We start from the raw sequence: 18,640 nt of genomic DNA on the forward strand, positions 1-18,640 counted from the left end.
ATATAAGTTTTCCTTTGAGGCTGTTACAAATTACTTCAAACTCAGTGAGTTAACACAAATGTATTTGTCTTGTAGTTTTGTAGGTGAAAAGTGTGACATGGGTCTTACCTGGCCTAAATTCAAAGCGCTGGCAGGAATGCATTCCTTTATGGAGTTTTTGGGGTTGGAGGCAAATCCATTTCCTTGTTTATTCAGGTGTTGGCAGAATTCAGTTCTTTGCAGTTGAAGGATCAAAGTCTCCTTTCCTTGCTGTCTGTTAGCTGAGGGTCATTTCTAGCTTCTGAAGGCTGCCTTCATTCCTTGGCTCATGATCCCCTTTTCTTCAGAGCCTGCAATAGTGGGTGAAGTCCCTCTCCCATTTTGAATCATTCCTGTTACTTCTTCCATCATCCCTCTCTCTGACCTACCCTGCTGTCTTCCATTTCCACTGTTAAATGTCTGTTTGATTACTCTGGGCCCACGTGGATAATCTCCCTATTTTAAGGTTGATAACTTTTTTTTTCCTTTGGGACAGGGTCTCACTCTGTTGCCCAGGCTGGAGTGCAGTGGTGTGACAACGGCTTACTACGGCCTTGAACTCCCCGGCTCAGGCAGTCCTCCCACCTCAGCCTCCTGAGTAGGTGGGACTGCAGGCACGCACCACCATGCCTGGCTGTTTTTTTACATTTTTTTTTAAGAGATGGGGTCTCATTATGTTGCCCAGGCTGGTCTTGAACTCCTGGGTTCTGGTGATCCTCCTGTCTTGGCCTCTCAATGTGCTGGGATTGCAGGCATGAACCACTGCACCCCGCTGAAGGTGTATAACATTAATTCTGGCCAGGCACAGTGGCTCACGCCTGTGATCCTGGCACTTTGGGAGGCGAGGCGGGTGGATCACGAGGTCAGGAGTTTGAAACCAGCCTGGCCAACAGGGTGAAACCCTGTCTGTACTAAAAATACAAAAATTAGCCAGGTGTGGTGGCGCACACCTGTGGTCCCGGCTACTCAGGGGGCTGGAGCGGGAGAATTGCTTGAGCCTGGGAGGCAGAGGTTGCAGTGAGCTGAGATTGTGCCACTGCACTCCAGCCTGGGTGACAGAGCGAGACTCCATCTCAAAGACAAAACAAAACAAAACAACATTAATTCCATCTGCAAAGTCTCTTTTGCTAGGTCATTTAACATACACAGGCATAATACTAGGGATTAGGGCATGGAAGTCTTTGGGGCCTATTTTTAGTCTACTACAATAAGTATTTTATCTAGGAACAGAAAAAGAATTTTGAAGTGCTTAAGGATAAAAGAACAATTCCAAATATTCCAGATGTAATTTTGATCCTTTCCCACTTGAGAAAGATTATTGAAATTCAGCTGTGTTAGTCATTTTATCATGGCAGTAAACTAAATCTGTGCTAGTTTATATTTTTAAGTAAATTATTCACACCCTTTGATACTTTGTTACAGGTTGAGCTGTGTAAAATTGCCAATATTTGATTGTTTCCGACTACAAAAAACAGCAATTTCCTATAGTTTAACCTAGTACCAATAAGTTAAAACATACCTCATGTTAATTACATCTCACAATTGATGGAGATAAAACTATTTTAACAGATTAGAGAGCTAACGTTCTAGGATGAATAATTTTTTTTTTTTTAAATCAAGTTCTGGCTCTGTCGCCCAGGCTGTAGTGCAGTGGTGCAGTCTGGGCTCACTGCAACCTCCGCATCCTGGGCTTAAGCCATCCTTCCACTTCAGCCTCCCTAGTGGCTGGGACTACAGGCGTGTGCGACCATGCCCAGCTTATTTTTGTATTTTTTCTAGAGACGGGGTTTTGTCGTGTTGCCCAGGCTGGTGTCGGACTCATGAGCTCAAGTGGTTCTCCTGCCTCGACAAGGTGCTATAATTACAGGTGTGAGCCATCATGCCTGGCCCAAAGAATTTTTTTCCTTCAAAAGTTTTGTATTTAATTGGAAAATGACTTACCTTGATAAAAGGCATTTTCAAATCATAAGCAGATGATTATAAGCAATCATCTATATCCCAATATCTATATGACTTTTTAATTTTTTTATTTTTTGATAGTCTGTCACTCTTGTTGCCCAGGCTGGAGTGCGGTGGCACGATCTTGGCTCACCGCAACCTCCGCCTCCCAGGTTCAAGCGATTATCATGCCTCGGCCTCCCAAGTAGCTGGCATTATAGGCACGTGCCACCATGCCCAGCTAATTTATATGACTTTTTTTTAGTCTCAGCTTTTAATAAAAAGCTTATTGTTTCCCCCATATGTATGTATAGGAGAGCATGCTAATTGCCTGACCCAATGATCTGTTCTCCCTTTTTTGCTTTGTATCAGAATCCCAGAATTTATTCAGGTTAGCAATGTGCCTAGCTTTCCTTGCAGATACATGTGGTCATATGACTAAGTTCTGGAATTGACATGGAATAAGAAGTGCTGAGTGATGGAAAAAAAAGAAAAAAGAAAATAACAAGTGCTTAGTGGTGCTTCTGGGAAGTTTCTTTAAACTTAAAGGCTTAAGGGGAAGCAGGTAGGCTCATCTTCTGTTCCTGATAGAACATGGATGTGGTAGCTAGAGCTCCAGCAGGATTCTTGGACTTCAAAGTAACCTTGGAAATAGAAGCCAGGAATGGCAGAGCAGCAATATAGGAGACTGGGTCCTGATACTGTGAGATTACCCTGGACTGCTATGAGTAAAGGGTTAATAAAACCTTTTCTTTCTCCCTGGTGAAATGACCTTGAGTTTGGCTTTCAGCACTGTTTCTCTGGAAACCTACTAGGCAAGGTAATAATGGAATGTCAGCTGTAATATTAGGCAATATTATTTATGATTAAAAATGAGCCCTTAGCTGGGCGTGGTGGCAAAAATAAATAAATAAATAAGGAGAATGCAGTAGTCCTCCCTTAGGCATGGTTTCACTTTACGTGACTTCAGTTACCGGTGGTCAACTGTGGTCAGAAAATGTTAAATGAAAAATTCTAGAAATAAACCACGTATAAGTTTAAAATTGTGCAACTTTCTGAGTAGTGTGATGAAATCTTACACAGTTCAGCTCTGCCCCACCCAGGATGTGAATCATCCCTTTGTCTAACACATCCATGCTGTATATGCTACCCTCCAACCCATAAGTCACTTATTAAAAAGGAGAGTTTGCAAATTAATAGAATCTAAGTTCTTACCTTAAGAAAACAGAAAAAGAGCAAAATTAACCCAAGGCAAGCAGAATGAAGAAAATAACAAAGAGTTGTTATCAATGAAATTGCAAACAGAAACATCACAGAAAAACATCGAGACAAAAAGCTGACCCTGAAAAAAAAAATCAATAAAATTAATAAACCTCTAGCAAGACAGAAAACAAAATAGAGAAAACACAAATCACCAAAACCAGGAAACAGGGTATACCACTACAGATCCTACTGCCATTAAAAGGGTAAAAAAGAAATCCTATCAACAAATTTATACTTATAAAGTCAACCACTTAGCAGGAATGCACCAATTCCTAAAAGACTATGAACTATGAGAACTCAACCAAGATGAAACAGATAATCCGAATAGTCCTAGAAACATTACAGAAATTCCATTTGTAATTTAAAAGCTCTCAAAAACAAAATATCCAGGCCCAGATAATTTTACTGGAAAATTCTACCAAGCACTTAAAGAAGAATTAATACCAATTATTCACAAATCCTTCTAAAAAATAAAGGCCAGTATTATACTATTACCAAAACCTGGCAGAAACAGTAAAAGAAAAGAAAACAAAAAATGCCCCAAACTACCAACCAATACATATCATGAACACTTGAAAAATCTCTCATACATTTAAAAATCCTCAACAAAATACTAGCGAACCAAATCCTGCAATGTATAAAAGGAATTATAAACCCTGACCAAGTAGAATTTATTCCACGTATGTAAGGCTGACTCAAGATTGAAAATATATCAACGTAGCCTGGGCATGGTGGCTCACGCCTGTAATCCCAGCACTTTGGGAGGCTGAGGCAGGTAGATCACCAGATGTCAGGAGTTCGAGACCAGTCTGACCAACAAGGTGAAACCCTGTCTCTACTAAAAATACAAAATCAGCTGGGCGTGGTGGCATGTCTGTAATCCCAGTTATTTGGGAGGCTGAGGCAGGAGAATCGCTTGAACCTGAGAGGTGGAGGTTGCAGTGAGCCGAGATTGCGCCATTGCACTCCAGCCTGGGCCACAAGAGTGAAACTCTGTCTCAAAACATAAAATAAAATAAAATTATTATATCTCAATGTAATCCACTATATCATGAGTTAAAGAAGAAAAATCATGATTATGTCAATTGCTGCAGAAAAGGAATTTGACGAAATCCAGTACCTGTTCATGGTAAAACAAACAAACAAACAAAAACTCCCAGAGGGGAATTACCTCAACTTGATAAAGGGCAACTACAAAAAAAAAATCTACAAATAACGTCATACTTAAGGTGAAAGACTGAAGACTTTCCACATAAGATCAGGAACAAGGCAAGGATGTCTGCTCTTATCACTACTACTCAACATAGTCTACTGGAAGTTCTAGCCAGTGCAAAAGACAAGAAAAAGAAATAAATGACATACAGATTGGAAAGGAAAAAATAATACTCTATTTGCAGATGACATAACTGCCTATAAGGAAAATTCAAGGAATCCACACAAAAAAACCTCCTAGAACTAACAAGTGAGTTCAGCAATGTCAAAATATATAAAATCAACACACAAAAATTGTGTTGATTTTACACTAACAAAAACCTGTGTAACATAATACCATTCATAATCACTACAAAGTAATAAAATACTAAGGTATAAATCTAACAAAACCAAAACATGTATGTGATGTGGGTGATAAAAATTACAAAATGCTCATGAAAGAAATCAAAGAACACCTAGATAAATTTTGGGACATATGTTCATAGATGGGGAGACTCAATACAGTAAAGATGTTAATTCTCCCCAAATTGATCTATAGGTTAAATGCAATTCCTATCAAATCCCAGGAAATTTTTATGGAAACTAAAACAATCTTGACAGAGAAGAATAAAGTGGGAAGAATCATTCTACCAGATACTAAGGCTTCTTACTGTATGGCTATAGTAATGAAAGCATTGGGGGAAAGACACATAGACCCATAGTATAGAGACCTCAGAAAAAGACCCACACAAATATGTCAAACAGGTTTCTTTTTTTTAAGGCACAAAAGCAATTTAATTGAGGAAGGATACTTTTTCAAAAATGGTGCTGGAACAACTGGATATTTGTAGGAAAAAAAGAGGAAGAATCTTAATCTAAGCCTCCTATCTTATATAAAAATTAAATGAAAATGGGTCACAGCCTTAAATGTAAAATAATAAAACTTGTAGAAAAAATATATAGGAAAAAATCTTGGGGATATGGGGCTAGGCAAAAAGTTCTTAGACTGGACACCAGAAACATAATCCATAAAATAAAACTGATCAAATGAATTGCATCAAAATTAAAAAACTTTGTTCTGTGAACAACTCTACTAAGAAAATGGATAGGCTACAGACTGCGAGAAAATATTTGCAAACCACATATGTGACAAAAGACTTGCATCTAGAACACATGAAGATTCTCAAAACACAACAGTAAAAAATAAACAATTTGATTACAAAATGGACAGAGGACACAAACAGGCATTTCATTGAAAAGTTTATACTGATGGGAAGTAAGTACAGGAAAAGGTTCAGCACCATCATTCATCAGGGAAATGCAACTTAAAACTGCCATGATATCACTACACCTCCATTACAAGAGCTAAAATGAAAAATAGCGAAAATACCAAATGCTGATGAGGACACAGACAAACTGGATCACTCATACACTGCTGGGGGACACATAAAATGGTACAGCCACTCTGGAAAATAATGTGGCAGTTTCTAAACCCACAACTACCATATGATCCAGCAATTGTATTCCTGGATATCTATCCCAGAGAAATGAAAACTTACATTCACAAAAGAATCTGTACATAAATGTTCACAGCAGTTTTATTCATAATGTCCTAAAACTGGAAACAGCCCAGATGTCCTGCAACAGGTGAATGGTTAAACCAACTGCAGTATACCCATACCATGGAATATTACTCAGCAATAGAAAGAATCAAACTATTGATACACACAGAAACACAATGAATCTTTGGAGAATTATGCTGAGGGGGAAAAAAGCCAATCCCAAAAGGTTACATGCTGTATGACTCTATTCATATATTTTGAAATGATAAAATTTTAGAAATAGAAAATAGATTTGTGGTTGCCAAGGAGTTAATTAGGAAATGCGGGTAGAGGGGTGGGTAAGGGAATTTGGTAGAAGGGAGGGAAAGTGGATGCTATGATAAAAGGGGGAACATGAGGAAATGTGGTATGAAACTGTTCTGTATCTTGACTATGGTGGTAGATATACAAATCTACATGTGATAAAACTGTACAGAACTAAATACACACACACAAGTAAAACTGGGGAAATCTGAAGTAGATTAGATTTTATCAATGTGAATATCCTAGTTGTAATACTGTACTACAGTTTTGCAAGATGTTGCCTCTGAGGAAAACTAGGTAAAGAATTAACATGACTTCTATATTATTCTACAACTACCTCAATAGAAACTTCAATTAAAAAAAGACCAACACACACAAATAAGTTTTGATTCCCAACCTCTTTTCCTACAACTGCCAGCTCAGTAGCCATATAATATGACCCCCAATTTATGTTAGGGAGGCAACAGTTTTACCAAATCTGTTCTAACTGCTTAATATGGCTGGCCACCTTTTCAGCCTTCACCGTATGTTTCCTAATTGTTGCCTGCCTGCTAAGCCAGTGCCACATTTTTAGGTTTCAGTTATTGTCCAATCTACCTTCTATGTTAGTTAGGTTGTTAGTTAGGCTGTTTAAAAGCAATCTTGAAATCCTAGGGGCTTGCCATAATTAGGGTTTATTTCTCATTCAGAAACAGAGGAAGGGAAGGATACAGGGAGAGGGGAGAGGGAAGAGGATGAAAGAGAGAGAATACTGTCTTTTCACTACTCATAGCTTCTTTTAAGATACCCAGTTTATTAAAATCAAAGTTACACTCAGAATAAATGTACCTGAATTCTTAGTGCTAAGTATGTCTGATGGGAGAAAGAGTATTTACAGAAATGTACAAAGCTCCATTTCTGCCATGAGAATGCACATACTGGTCTTGCCACTGATATATTAAGGTGGTGACAAGACATTCTGCTTGTGTGTAGCACTGCCCTTCACACAAAATTAATAAAAAATAGATTTCAAGGAAGAGTGTAAAAAGAAAAGATGGTGAAAGCATCCTGAATTCATGGAGGCAGAGGAGAAAAAGGTAGTAGAATTATTATATCTTAAGTGGTCTTTATTCAGTCATTCTGTTCAAATTATTACTTATTCAAGTCTCATTTCAAATTCTACATTTTCTAGGAAATCAACTGAATATTATGTTCTTCCTCCTTTACCATACCCCTACTCCCTCACTTTGTATCTGTTCAAGGCAGAGGTGCCATTAATATTTATACCTCCTACACTGAGATACACAATGACTTGGCATATAGTAGATGCTTTGTATTTAGAGTCACAACTACTGTGCTGTTTCAACTGGCATCTAAAAGAACATCTTCCAATTATATAGCACTCAGTTTTCAAAATGCCAATATATATTACCCTATTTGATTCCCACAATACCCTGGGATGGAACAAATAATTAAAAACTCAAGAAGGTTAAGTTACCTCTCAAAGGCCAAAGCTAATGAATTTCTACCATGACCTGTATCTTTAGATTCCCATATAACAGTGCTTTTTCTGTTACAGTGCACCTGTTTGCCAAATGCTGTGAAACTTTTTAATAAAAAGTATTATGCTGAGCTAATAACTGGCACTGCAGCAAATACTATTGGTTGTCCCTTCAAACACTGAAGTGCTTAGAATGTGGCTGGCCTATCTGAATCCCATCTGGCAAAGTTTAATTGGTGAAATACCATCAGTTTATCTTATCCATGAGGTGGCCATTGAGATGGGCCCCCAAAAAAGCATTAGAGTAAGACTCCAGTGTACTATGTTTGTTTTTTGGTCAGTAACATAAATAAAATTACTTTGGAGAAAAAGCCGTCCTTCTCACAAACAATATATATTCTGCTATTTGGAAGTGATTTAAATTATGTTACATATTTCATCTGAGGAGTCTCTCCAGCTTAAGGAAATTCACTTGGGCACAAAATGTACATAAGTAGGATTAGTGAGAAATCTAATTTTGCAGATGTATTGAGTGTATTTCAAATCTGGATTTACATATAGAAAAGGAAGTTTGGGAAGTGGAGCTCTGAGAATGTTAACCATCACATACACGTGCTTTCCTAACAGGAGCTGAATACTTGCTCAATTCTAATTTTAGTACCCTAATCAAACCTACAAGAAGTTCTTTAGAATCAAGAGACAAAGGTGTGACAACAAATCTATTTTGTCTGTAAAGAGGAACAAAGATGAGCAAGTGGCTAATAAACAGTGGAAAGACATAAAATACCTTTCAATTAACTGCACTGGGAACAACCAAGTGTTTCTGTTGAGGTTAAGAGACGCTAAAAGTGAACCTCACAAACAGAGATGTCTTTGTGTTGCTGCCGCGTCTCTGACAGAACAAGGGCATTTGCTTTTCAAGTATGTGAAGTGGAACATTATACTCAAGAACACAAGAGATGACCTCACCAATCAACCAATGCCACCAAGATTTCCCAAAGAATTAAAGAAAAAGAGGAAGTAAATGAAACAACCTTGCTCAGTAAATCAGATTCTATTCTAGAACACGAAACAGGAAGAAGGCACTTTAATTGGAATTCAAAGGCATCTTTTGGCATCTCAGCATCTGATACTCTTCAGATATGAGAGGGAGGGATGAAAGTAATTAATAAAAATATTTTTAGGCCGAGTGTGGTGGCTCATGCTTGTAATCCTCACACTTTGGGAGGCCAAGGCGGTAGATCACTTGAAGCCAAGAGTTCGAGACCAGCCTGGCCAACACCATGAAACCCTGTCTCTACCAAAAAATACAAAAATTAGCCGGGTATAGTGGTGCGTGCCTGTAGTCCCAGCTACTTGGGAGGCTGTGAGGCAGGAGAATCACTTGAACTGGAAAGCAGAGGTTGCAGTGAGCCGAGATCATGCTACTGCACTCCAGCCTGGGTGACAGAGTGAGGCCCTGTCTCAAAAAATACATATATATGTATTTTTAAAAAATCTTTCTTGTCTGGACCAAAGCTTATTAAAAAAATCCAACTCCAAAAAATCTAATTTAAAGCAATACCCTCAGACAATAAATATTAACACTGGGAAAATATGAAGTATGATTATTACATATCACACAAAACTACTTCTCTAAAATGATCCTATGACATTTTATGCAAGAGTTAGTCAAATCATGAGCGGCAACTAAGAATGTTTTACATAAAAAAATAAGGTGTTCATAGCCATTCAGCTTAGTACTAATGGGATTGTATTTTGGAAATATTACAAAATCCCTATGGTGCTTATAGTTACTCTAAGGAGTAACTCTGCCCTAAATAGCAGGCTAAATGTTGTGAGCAGCTATTAAATAATTATGCAGTTCTATTCCTTAAGAGATTGCAATAATTATGGATGAAATATATTTTAGTCTTGAAGCTTTGGGATACTTTATGAAAGAAGTAAAATGCCATGAAAATACTCAGTGAACTTTCAAATAATTACAAGTATAAGATTTTTCCATTGCCCATTCCTTTATTGGGGTGTTGGATAAATATTACCAGACATGATTATGGTTTGGTATATGAAGAAACAGAAAATGCCTATCCCTCACCCCATGTCGCCTCTCTAAGAGAGAAGTAGCACCATATACTTAAAACTAGTAACAAATTGGCTCAGATGGATTGCCAACTCTGTCATAAGTGGTCCCAGAAGAACTGGAGTTGCTGCAGTTTCAATGACTACCAACTCAGAAGACAGATATGTGACTGCAGCATTGCCATCAAGTCAACCTCAAAATAATGTTGTAAATTTTTACAAAGAGAATAACAAGAGTAGAAACTGGTATTTGACTATAGTTACTACTAATTCCCAATTATCTAGACTGATCGGGAGAAAAAAAGGCATAGTTAATGTTAAACAAAGGAGGGAAATATCAAATGTAAAAATTGGTCATTACCTACACATGTTCAGACACTCCTTAATTAAATTATCTAGTACTTTGACACCTTTCTAGTTCAGTCCCATCACTTATCTAACCCATCACATAAGTTAGAGAAAGAAAGGGGCCTGGTTCTCTGTAACTTATTCATGGATATTGAAAAGTTGACTGGACTTTTATGTCATATTTTAACATATTTAAAGTACAATATTTCATTTCCAAATCACGCTTTTTTTTTAGACACAGTCTCACTGTCACCGAGGCTGGGGTGTAGTGATGCAATCATGGCTCACTGAAGCCTCGAACTCCCAAGCTCAAACCTCCTACCTCAGTCTCCCAAGTAGCTGAAACCACAGGTGTGTGCTACCACAACCAGCTATTTTTTTTTTAAGAGATGAGGTCTCACTTTGTTGCCCAGGCTGGTTTTGAATCTCTGAGCTCAAGCAATCCATCCACCTTGGCCTCCTGAAGTGCTGGGATTGCAGGCATGAGAGACAGTGCCCAGCCTCCAAATCACTTTTAAAGAGCCAACTTTTTAGTTAAATATATGATCTTCTTAGTGCAACAGTTGTCATGTTTTATGATGGAAAAAAATGTGTATTAAAATTAAAGATATTAAATTATCAAAACATTTCCCAGAATCCTTTTAAAATAAAGATTTGATTATATACAAGTTGAAGATTTCTCTTTAGTAAAAAACTATAATATTTGTATTGTTAAAATAACACATCTATTACTTTTTCTATAACTATTATTTGAGTAGAAATAAATGGATTCATTGAGCTTACTCTTAAAACTTTTCAGTCCACAGATCATTTCAGCATACATGATCCAATTAACTACTAAAAAACAAAATAAAATAACAAAAAACAACCTCTCTTAAGACAGCATAATTAAACCCTGCCACTCTCAATTTCTTCATCTTGTCATTTCCTGATATGAAAAAGAAAGGCTCCTCAGGTGGGAATGGCAAAAAGGAGCCCACAGAGTCAAGAAATACCACGCTTTTTTTCTCATTCTTTTTCATGGCCTCCTTTGTCTCAGTTGAGAACCAATATGAAATCTCATCGCCTCTCCAGCTCAAATGAATTTTTAGCAAAAAAGTAACTCCAAGTAATCATTACTCTTCATTGTTTTATTCTTTTTATCTGTGTTGACTTAGAACTTTCCCCAGATACCTAGAACTTATAACCTATCCAAAGTACTATCATACTTTGATAACCTTTGTCCTCTACTATTAGGTACATGACTAAGATTTGTTTTATATTTAGTGATCCTTCATTACAATTGTTTTAAGAGCATACCAGAAGAAAGAACACCATTCTGAGAGTAAGGAAGTCTGGATCCTGGTCCTAGCTCTGCCATTAATTAGCTGTGTGTTCTTAAAGAAGTCATTCAACCTCTCTCAGCCACAGTTTCTCCATTTAAATAAAGTAAGTCCCTTTCAATGCTAACAATCTTAATTTTATTAAGGAAACACTGGCTGCAAGCCTTGAGATTTCATTTATGACAAAGAGAATCCCTGCCAAGAGAAAAAAATCACTATAATTTTTCTCTACAGCCCAAATTACTTTTTGACACCTTCCTCAACTCTACCCGAGAGGCACTGATCACTGTAGAAAAACATGCGACAGGAAGACAACTAAGTCAAGCATTGTTTAATCTCATTCCTGAGTGTTTTCTAGTTACTGACACTCTCACATCTCAGCAGTTCTTATAACTTGTCTAGGTAAGTGGTTTTTGGTGATAAACTACCTGGAACTACTTTCTCTAGATCCAATTTAATAGCTACCTTTTGAATCACATGACCCTTCTTTTCTCTTACCTGACCTCATAAACATAGTAAATTCTGATAATCAGTAACCAGTTCTGCCACTACCATTTACTGACATTGCTTCTTTTAATCCTTACAAAACCCCTAAAAGATAGATATTATCCCTCATTTTAAAAACGAAGATACAGACTCAGAGAGATTATGTAACAATTAAGGTCACACAGCAATTAAGTGGTAATGCCTTGACTTGAACCCGTATCTGTCTGACTTAGAAACTCTCTCCATCAGGCAGTTTTAAAAAATAATAAAGCGATATAGAATTTAAGCTCCCTCTGATAATTTAAAATAGTTTCAAAATGGATAGAATTTTTTCCTTAACATAGGAGAGAAGGAAGTAAAGATGAATGATGATATAGGTATGGCTGGAAGGGAAAGAAGCTGAAGAAGTTCATGGTTGATGACCTCTATTAATGCAGAAAATGAAAAATCTAGAATGCCAAATAATAAAATTTGTATTATTTTAAGGTCACGTCTTTAAAAGTAGTAACTCTGGTTAACTAGCTCCCATTTGTCTTAATTCCTTAGGCTTCATTATATCCCATATTCAGGCAAAGTCTATAAAAATGATTTCCACCCCCCAATTTTTAAGTCTATAGGAAAGTTGAGAGAATAGTAAAAACCACACACTTGTATGCCTTTTACCTAGATTAACCCACTGTTAACATTTTGCCACAAATTGCTAAATCTTCCTCTTTGCAAATTTTTGCTGAAAGTAAACCACAGACATGAGAATTCTCTAAATAACATAGCCTGAATCTTCTAAGAATAAGGATCTTTTCCTACATAATCAATAACTATCACATCTAGTAAAATAAACAATTCCTTAATATCATTTAATATACAGTCCATATTCAATCCCCCAATATTCTAAACAATATCTTTTTAGTTTTGATCAGTACCTAATCAAGGTTAACACGGCAGACTTGAATGTTATGCCTCTTTTAATCTAAGACTATCCACTTATTTTTGTTTGCTTGTTTCGAATTTTTTTTCTCATAACGAACTTTTTGAAGAGTCCAAGCCAATTGTCTTTCAGAATGTCTCACACATAAGATGTCTGATTATTTTCTTGAGATTAGATTCAAGTTAAACATTTTGGGTAAGAATACTACATCATCTTTCAGAACATCTCACATGTGGAATATCTGATTATTTTCTTATGATTAGATTCAACTTAAACATTTTTGATAAGACTACTACATAAATGATATTGTATACTTCTTATCATGTCAGATCAAGAGGCACATAAAGTCCAGTTAACCTACTATTCGAGAGGCCAAGTTTGATCACTTCATTAAAGTGGTACATGTTAGATAGCTGTTGTAAAAGCACATTTTGTCCTTTGTAATTATTCAGTAATCTATGGAGTGATATTTTTGACACCACATAAATATCCTGTTCTCCAACGATCTTAAACTCAATGGTTTTAGCATTCATTGATGATCCTTGCCTGAATCCATTATTGTGCTGGGGTTGCAAAATGGCTCTTTTCCTCATTGAAGTGTACAATTAAAATGGGTGAACTTTATGGTATGGAAATTATGCCTCAATAAAACTGTTTTGAAAAAATTAACTCAGCAACTTACAGACTGTATTTGGTCCATTTTCTGCTAACATATTTTTCTGCTAAGAAATGACAGTTTGAACATTTTACGAATGAGGCAGGTGTTCAAGATGAGAGTGAGCTTAATGAAAGTGTTCTGTTGAAAGTTTTATTAATAGTAGTTTTCTAATTTTATCATTCCTTCTTTTAATAATTAGCTGGCATGCTTCTGTAGACTTTCTCCTGTACCTCCTTTTTTTGGAGTATCATTATAGATTCATGAGATTTTATTTTCCCTCAGTCTATTATAATCCGTTACTACTACTATTCTTTTTGATGTTCAAACCATCCTAATGTGGCCAGTGGGAGTCCCTTCAAGCACAATCTTGTGGCTGATATAACCTTATTAGTCACTGAACAATGACTGCTTTCTTGCACAAGAAGTCTCAAGCTCACTCTGTACTTTCCCAGCCTGAGGCATGAGATTAGACAGCTCCCCAAGAAGACTTGGTTCCTTTTAGTGTGAATGGCATTTAGAAACCAAGATCTAGGTTCTAGGTGTGCTCATTGCCACTGGGGTATGTCTGTCATTGCTTCTAGGCCATTTCTGTGTATAGAACAAAGGATCAGGAATTCATTACTGATATCTTAAATTCAAATTTATAATGCAAATAGAAAAGAAGAGGAAAAATAACTTGTATCTCTTTGACTTTCAATGAAAATCTTGACTTCTGTTATCACTAATATGCTTTATTTCTCAATATATACAAAATGGTAGTAATACTGGTATTATAATTCTGAAACTAATAATAAACCTATTAAGAGAAAGTTTAAAATTTCCTTGATGTTCCTTATTTCCTTAAGATGACATCCTAGAAGGATGCATCATCAAGAACACTATGTTCAAAAGTTATCTGAACTGGGCAATTGTTATAAATTAGTTATGTAGGTTTGTTTAGTTTCAGTATGTATTTAATTTTAGTATTTGTCTTCCTTCTCGTTATTTTTGACTTAATTCTAATTTTTTGGTATGTAAAACATTTATATGGCCCCTGAGTCAAAACTGTATAAAAAGGCATATTCATAGAAGTCTTGCTTCTATCCCAATTCTATGTGCCCCATTCCTATCCATCCTCTATTTTCATTAATTTCTAGTTTATCCTATGTGTACTTCATTTAAAAAAATAAGGAATTACAGTTTTTCAGAACTATAATACACATACTGTGCATTAAGCAACACCCATACAACAGCTTTTACATGAGTTTGGTCATGGAGCATACAACTGACATGTATCACGTTTTCTACTTGCAATAAATACACAGAGTGGCATACAAGCAAACTCCCACCTGAATTCCAATCAATCCACTGCAGGGAGTCCATATGGGCATTCAGAATTCTGCAGATCTGGTGGAGCTAAAAATACATATAAGACTTTTATATTATGATTATTCTGAGGTGGTAAATAAACATAAGAAATTGACATTAGGAAGTGACTTTTAATTTCTTTTGGTAAAAAATGGACTGAGAACTACTAAATACTAATTTATTTTTGCTAATTCATATTTGCAATGTTCATTATCTTTATATATTGGTTCAATTTAATTATTTGTAACTATCAGGAATTGGATACCTATAATTCAATAAGAAACTGACTACCACAGTATAAAGAATATTAAGATACATTTCACAAGACAATGAATTCAAATAAAAAATTAAAAATAGCACCATTTGTCAACCAAATCAGCAATTTTTAAAAAATGGTCTTACTCAGTTATCGAGTGTGTGGGAAAAACAGGTACATTCATATATAGCCAACAGTAATATAAATTGACCCAACCTTTCAAAATGTAAATTTTTATGATACATATCACAAGCTTTAAAATATTCATACCTTTTGACTCAGTCAGTATATTCTATTTCCGCTATCCTGAGTAGATAATCAAATCTAAATATAAGTGGTGATTACTGGACTATTTTATATTGGCTAAAGATTGGAAACAATATCTCTACCAATCAAAAAATGATTAAATATATTATGGTAAAGTCAACCCTGATGAAACATTATAGTACCATTAAAACTCATGTTTTCAAAGAATGGTTAAAATTTTTGGGAAAGACCATGAAAGAATATTAAGCGAAGATAGAATACAAAAAGTTATATAGTTTCCAGTACTCTTTAAAACAAAAGAAGTATTTTTAGCAGCATAGCAAAAAAGACTAGAAAGAAATACACCAGTATATTATCAGGGTACTGGTAATACAGATGACTTAATTTTCCTTATGGATTTTGTAAGAAAATGTGACTGAATAACACAGTGCATAATATGAACTTACTGAATAAAACTTTTAGACATTAGGTGGTCTTTCCCATTGCCGCTCACAAAAAAAGGGGGAATAAAAATAGATAAATCTCATCACCGTGAATACTGGAACACATAGCTCCTATTTTTCTACCCTAGTATATGACCCAGAGTAATAAAGCTTTGTTAATCAGGTTACAATAAATTATCTACAGGAATATTGTTGTTCAGAAAATGTTTTTCCCGTTTCTTGTCCAAGGATTTATGCTATCTGCAAAAAGAGCTGTCAGTGATCTCTTTCTTCTTTTATTCTGCAATCAAACAGCAATTACCCTTTAATTGACTCAAACATCCCAATCACCCCTGCCAGGAAAACAAAAAGACTCAAACCATTTACTACCCACTACTAAAATAAAATAAAACAATCCAGGGCTAAGTAGAGAAAATGGACAAAGACAGAATTATAGTCTCCTTTCACTTACTTGATTGAGAACACTCCACTTATATTAATTCAACACAGAGAAACTAGAAATAAACTCTGCTGAGTGTCTAAATCTGCATATATTTACCTATGCACCAAAATTCTATTACAACAAAACAATCTTAAATTTTGGAATTACAATGGTAATCTAATATTTCATTAAGAGAAAATCTGTATTTTGTAAACTCTTGATCATCTGTGTGAACACAGGGACATGGTAGCATGAATAATTTCAGACTAATTTATATTTGTCTTTGTTCAACTTTAGATTCACCCAAAGTACAGAATGGCATAATTTTTATAGCCGGAAGGGACTTAAAGATCATTTAGTCTATCCTTGACATTTTGCAAAAGAAGGAGCCAAGACCCAGAGAGATTAAATGACTTAAACAAAATTCTAATACTTTCTCAGCTATAACACACTGTATCTTTATAATTTAAAAAATGATAATGTGTATGTAGATAAAGAACTGTCTGTATATAATTGAACAAAGAGCTTACTAAAGAATAATCACCACTTACATATATGTCATTCATCTTCACCTACCCGATCCTGGCCTCACTCCTGATTATGATTAACTGATAGGAAGCACAATGGGAGCTCCCACAATGGGAGATCCCTCTTACTACTACTGCCACAGAGTGGGAGCAGGAAAAGGAGGACTCCATTTAGCTGCTAAGACAACAGGGAAAGGTACAGGAAATAAGCTGTTTAATCAGAGTATAGAGAAAGAAAAAAAAAACAATTCTTTCTTACTGCCAAATTAACTCACAGCACCTTAACTTTAATTGGAGCCTCAGGTGTAATTCCACTGACATAATACATTTATTATGAGCTAAGTAGCATTCTATGGGGGCAGGTGTAAACCTAATAACCATATTTCACCAAGTTTCTATAGAAAAATGTAAAGTCTCAAATAGTCAACCGAACAAATTTTAAAATACAATCTAATCATAAATTAAGGATTGCCTGGTTGTGTTTAACAGACACAAGCATACCTACTAACACTTATATGAGTATGTAAACAAATATGTAAAAAGAAGAACGAACTGGCTAATAAGCGAACAGAAAAATAAATACAGGTACATACTTAGTTATGTGAAGAATAAGGGAGAAAACCATGACAACTTAGGAAAGAGTAATATTTTCACCTTCCTGGGAATAACCACAAAAAACTCACAACTTTTCTGCCTCTAGATGTTTCCTGCTCCACTAACCACACCCAAGGGGCTTCATATCTCTAGAAGCAGGAAGAAACACTATAGAAGATGGAAGAAAGGGACTAGCTTAAAGGAATCACAGAATGCTAATTTCTTTTTAGAGACAGGATCTCACTCTGTCACCCAGGCTAGAGCACAGTGGTGCAAGCAAAGCTCACTGCAGCTTTCAACTCCTGGGCTCAAGTGATCCTCTCACCACAGCCTCCAGAGTAGGTAGGACTATAGGTATGTACCACCATGCCCAGATAGATTTTTTCATTTTTTATAGAGACAGGGTCTCACTATGTTGCCCAGGCTGGTCTCAAACTCTTGGCCTAAAGCAATTCTCTTGCCTTGGCCTACCAAAGTGCTGGGGTTATAGGCATGAGCCACCATACCTGTCTGTATGCTAATTTCATACTAAATCTTGGTTGTCTAAGTACACAAAGCAGTAAACACACCGGATCAGTAGTGTAGGAGAACTTTCAAATGTATTCAGGTGATTAACAACGTCCTTGAGATCTTGGGCCATTTATTTCAGCTGAGCATCTATACTTTCTGCTAATCTGTAACTGAAAAGGCAAGTAAAATAAAGGGATTAACAAAAAGTGTTTTCTCCACTACCTATTGTTATTGACATATAAACATGACACTGCCAATTAGATTTGCCCTAATTCCCCTATCTTTTCAGTGGAGCTCAGTTATGACTACTGATATATTTTCATGGATGCAGCATTTGTGACCTTATTATTACCATATTCTAAAAAGACTCCAAATGAGAAGACTTTTATCTACCTTGCCATTTTTACCTTCACCTATTTATCCTCTAGGTGAATACCCTGGGGATCTGTAGAGCAAAGGAATCCTTTAAGGTGTCAAAATACACCTATAGGACATTTACATACAAAAGAGAAGTTATTTAGGGTTTGGCAATATTCAATAAATGCTGAGATGTCTTCAATGATCTTGAATACACAAATTTTCAAAATAAAACCTCATATAAATATACCTCATCAGGCAAAAAAGATGTTTTGAGAAATGAGCTTCACAATAATCAAAGATAGACAAACCTGCTAAGTTCACAAGTTAGTTGCTTAAATTCTC

The 18,640-nt window shown here is 36.0% G+C and overlaps 1 protein-coding gene across 1 annotated transcript in view; it reads right to left on the reverse strand.

Moving 5' to 3' along the window:
* Positions 1–18,640, reverse strand: part of NUP62CL (nucleoporin 62 C-terminal like) — an 80,189-nt gene that overhangs the window by 9,421 nt on the left and 52,128 nt on the right. The window contains exon 8 of the mRNA XM_003262161.2: positions 14,902–14,968. Coding sequence (XP_003262209.1) covers positions 14,944–14,968 — 25 coding nt within the window. The 3' untranslated portion in view covers positions 14,902–14,943. The remainder of the gene's footprint in view (positions 1–14,901; positions 14,969–18,640) is intronic.

Source organism: Nomascus leucogenys, chromosome X (genome assembly GCF_006542625.1).
Source record: "Nomascus leucogenys isolate Asia chromosome X, Asia_NLE_v1, whole genome shotgun sequence".
Classification (NCBI taxonomy): Eukaryota; Metazoa; Chordata; class Mammalia; order Primates; family Hylobatidae; genus Nomascus; species Nomascus leucogenys.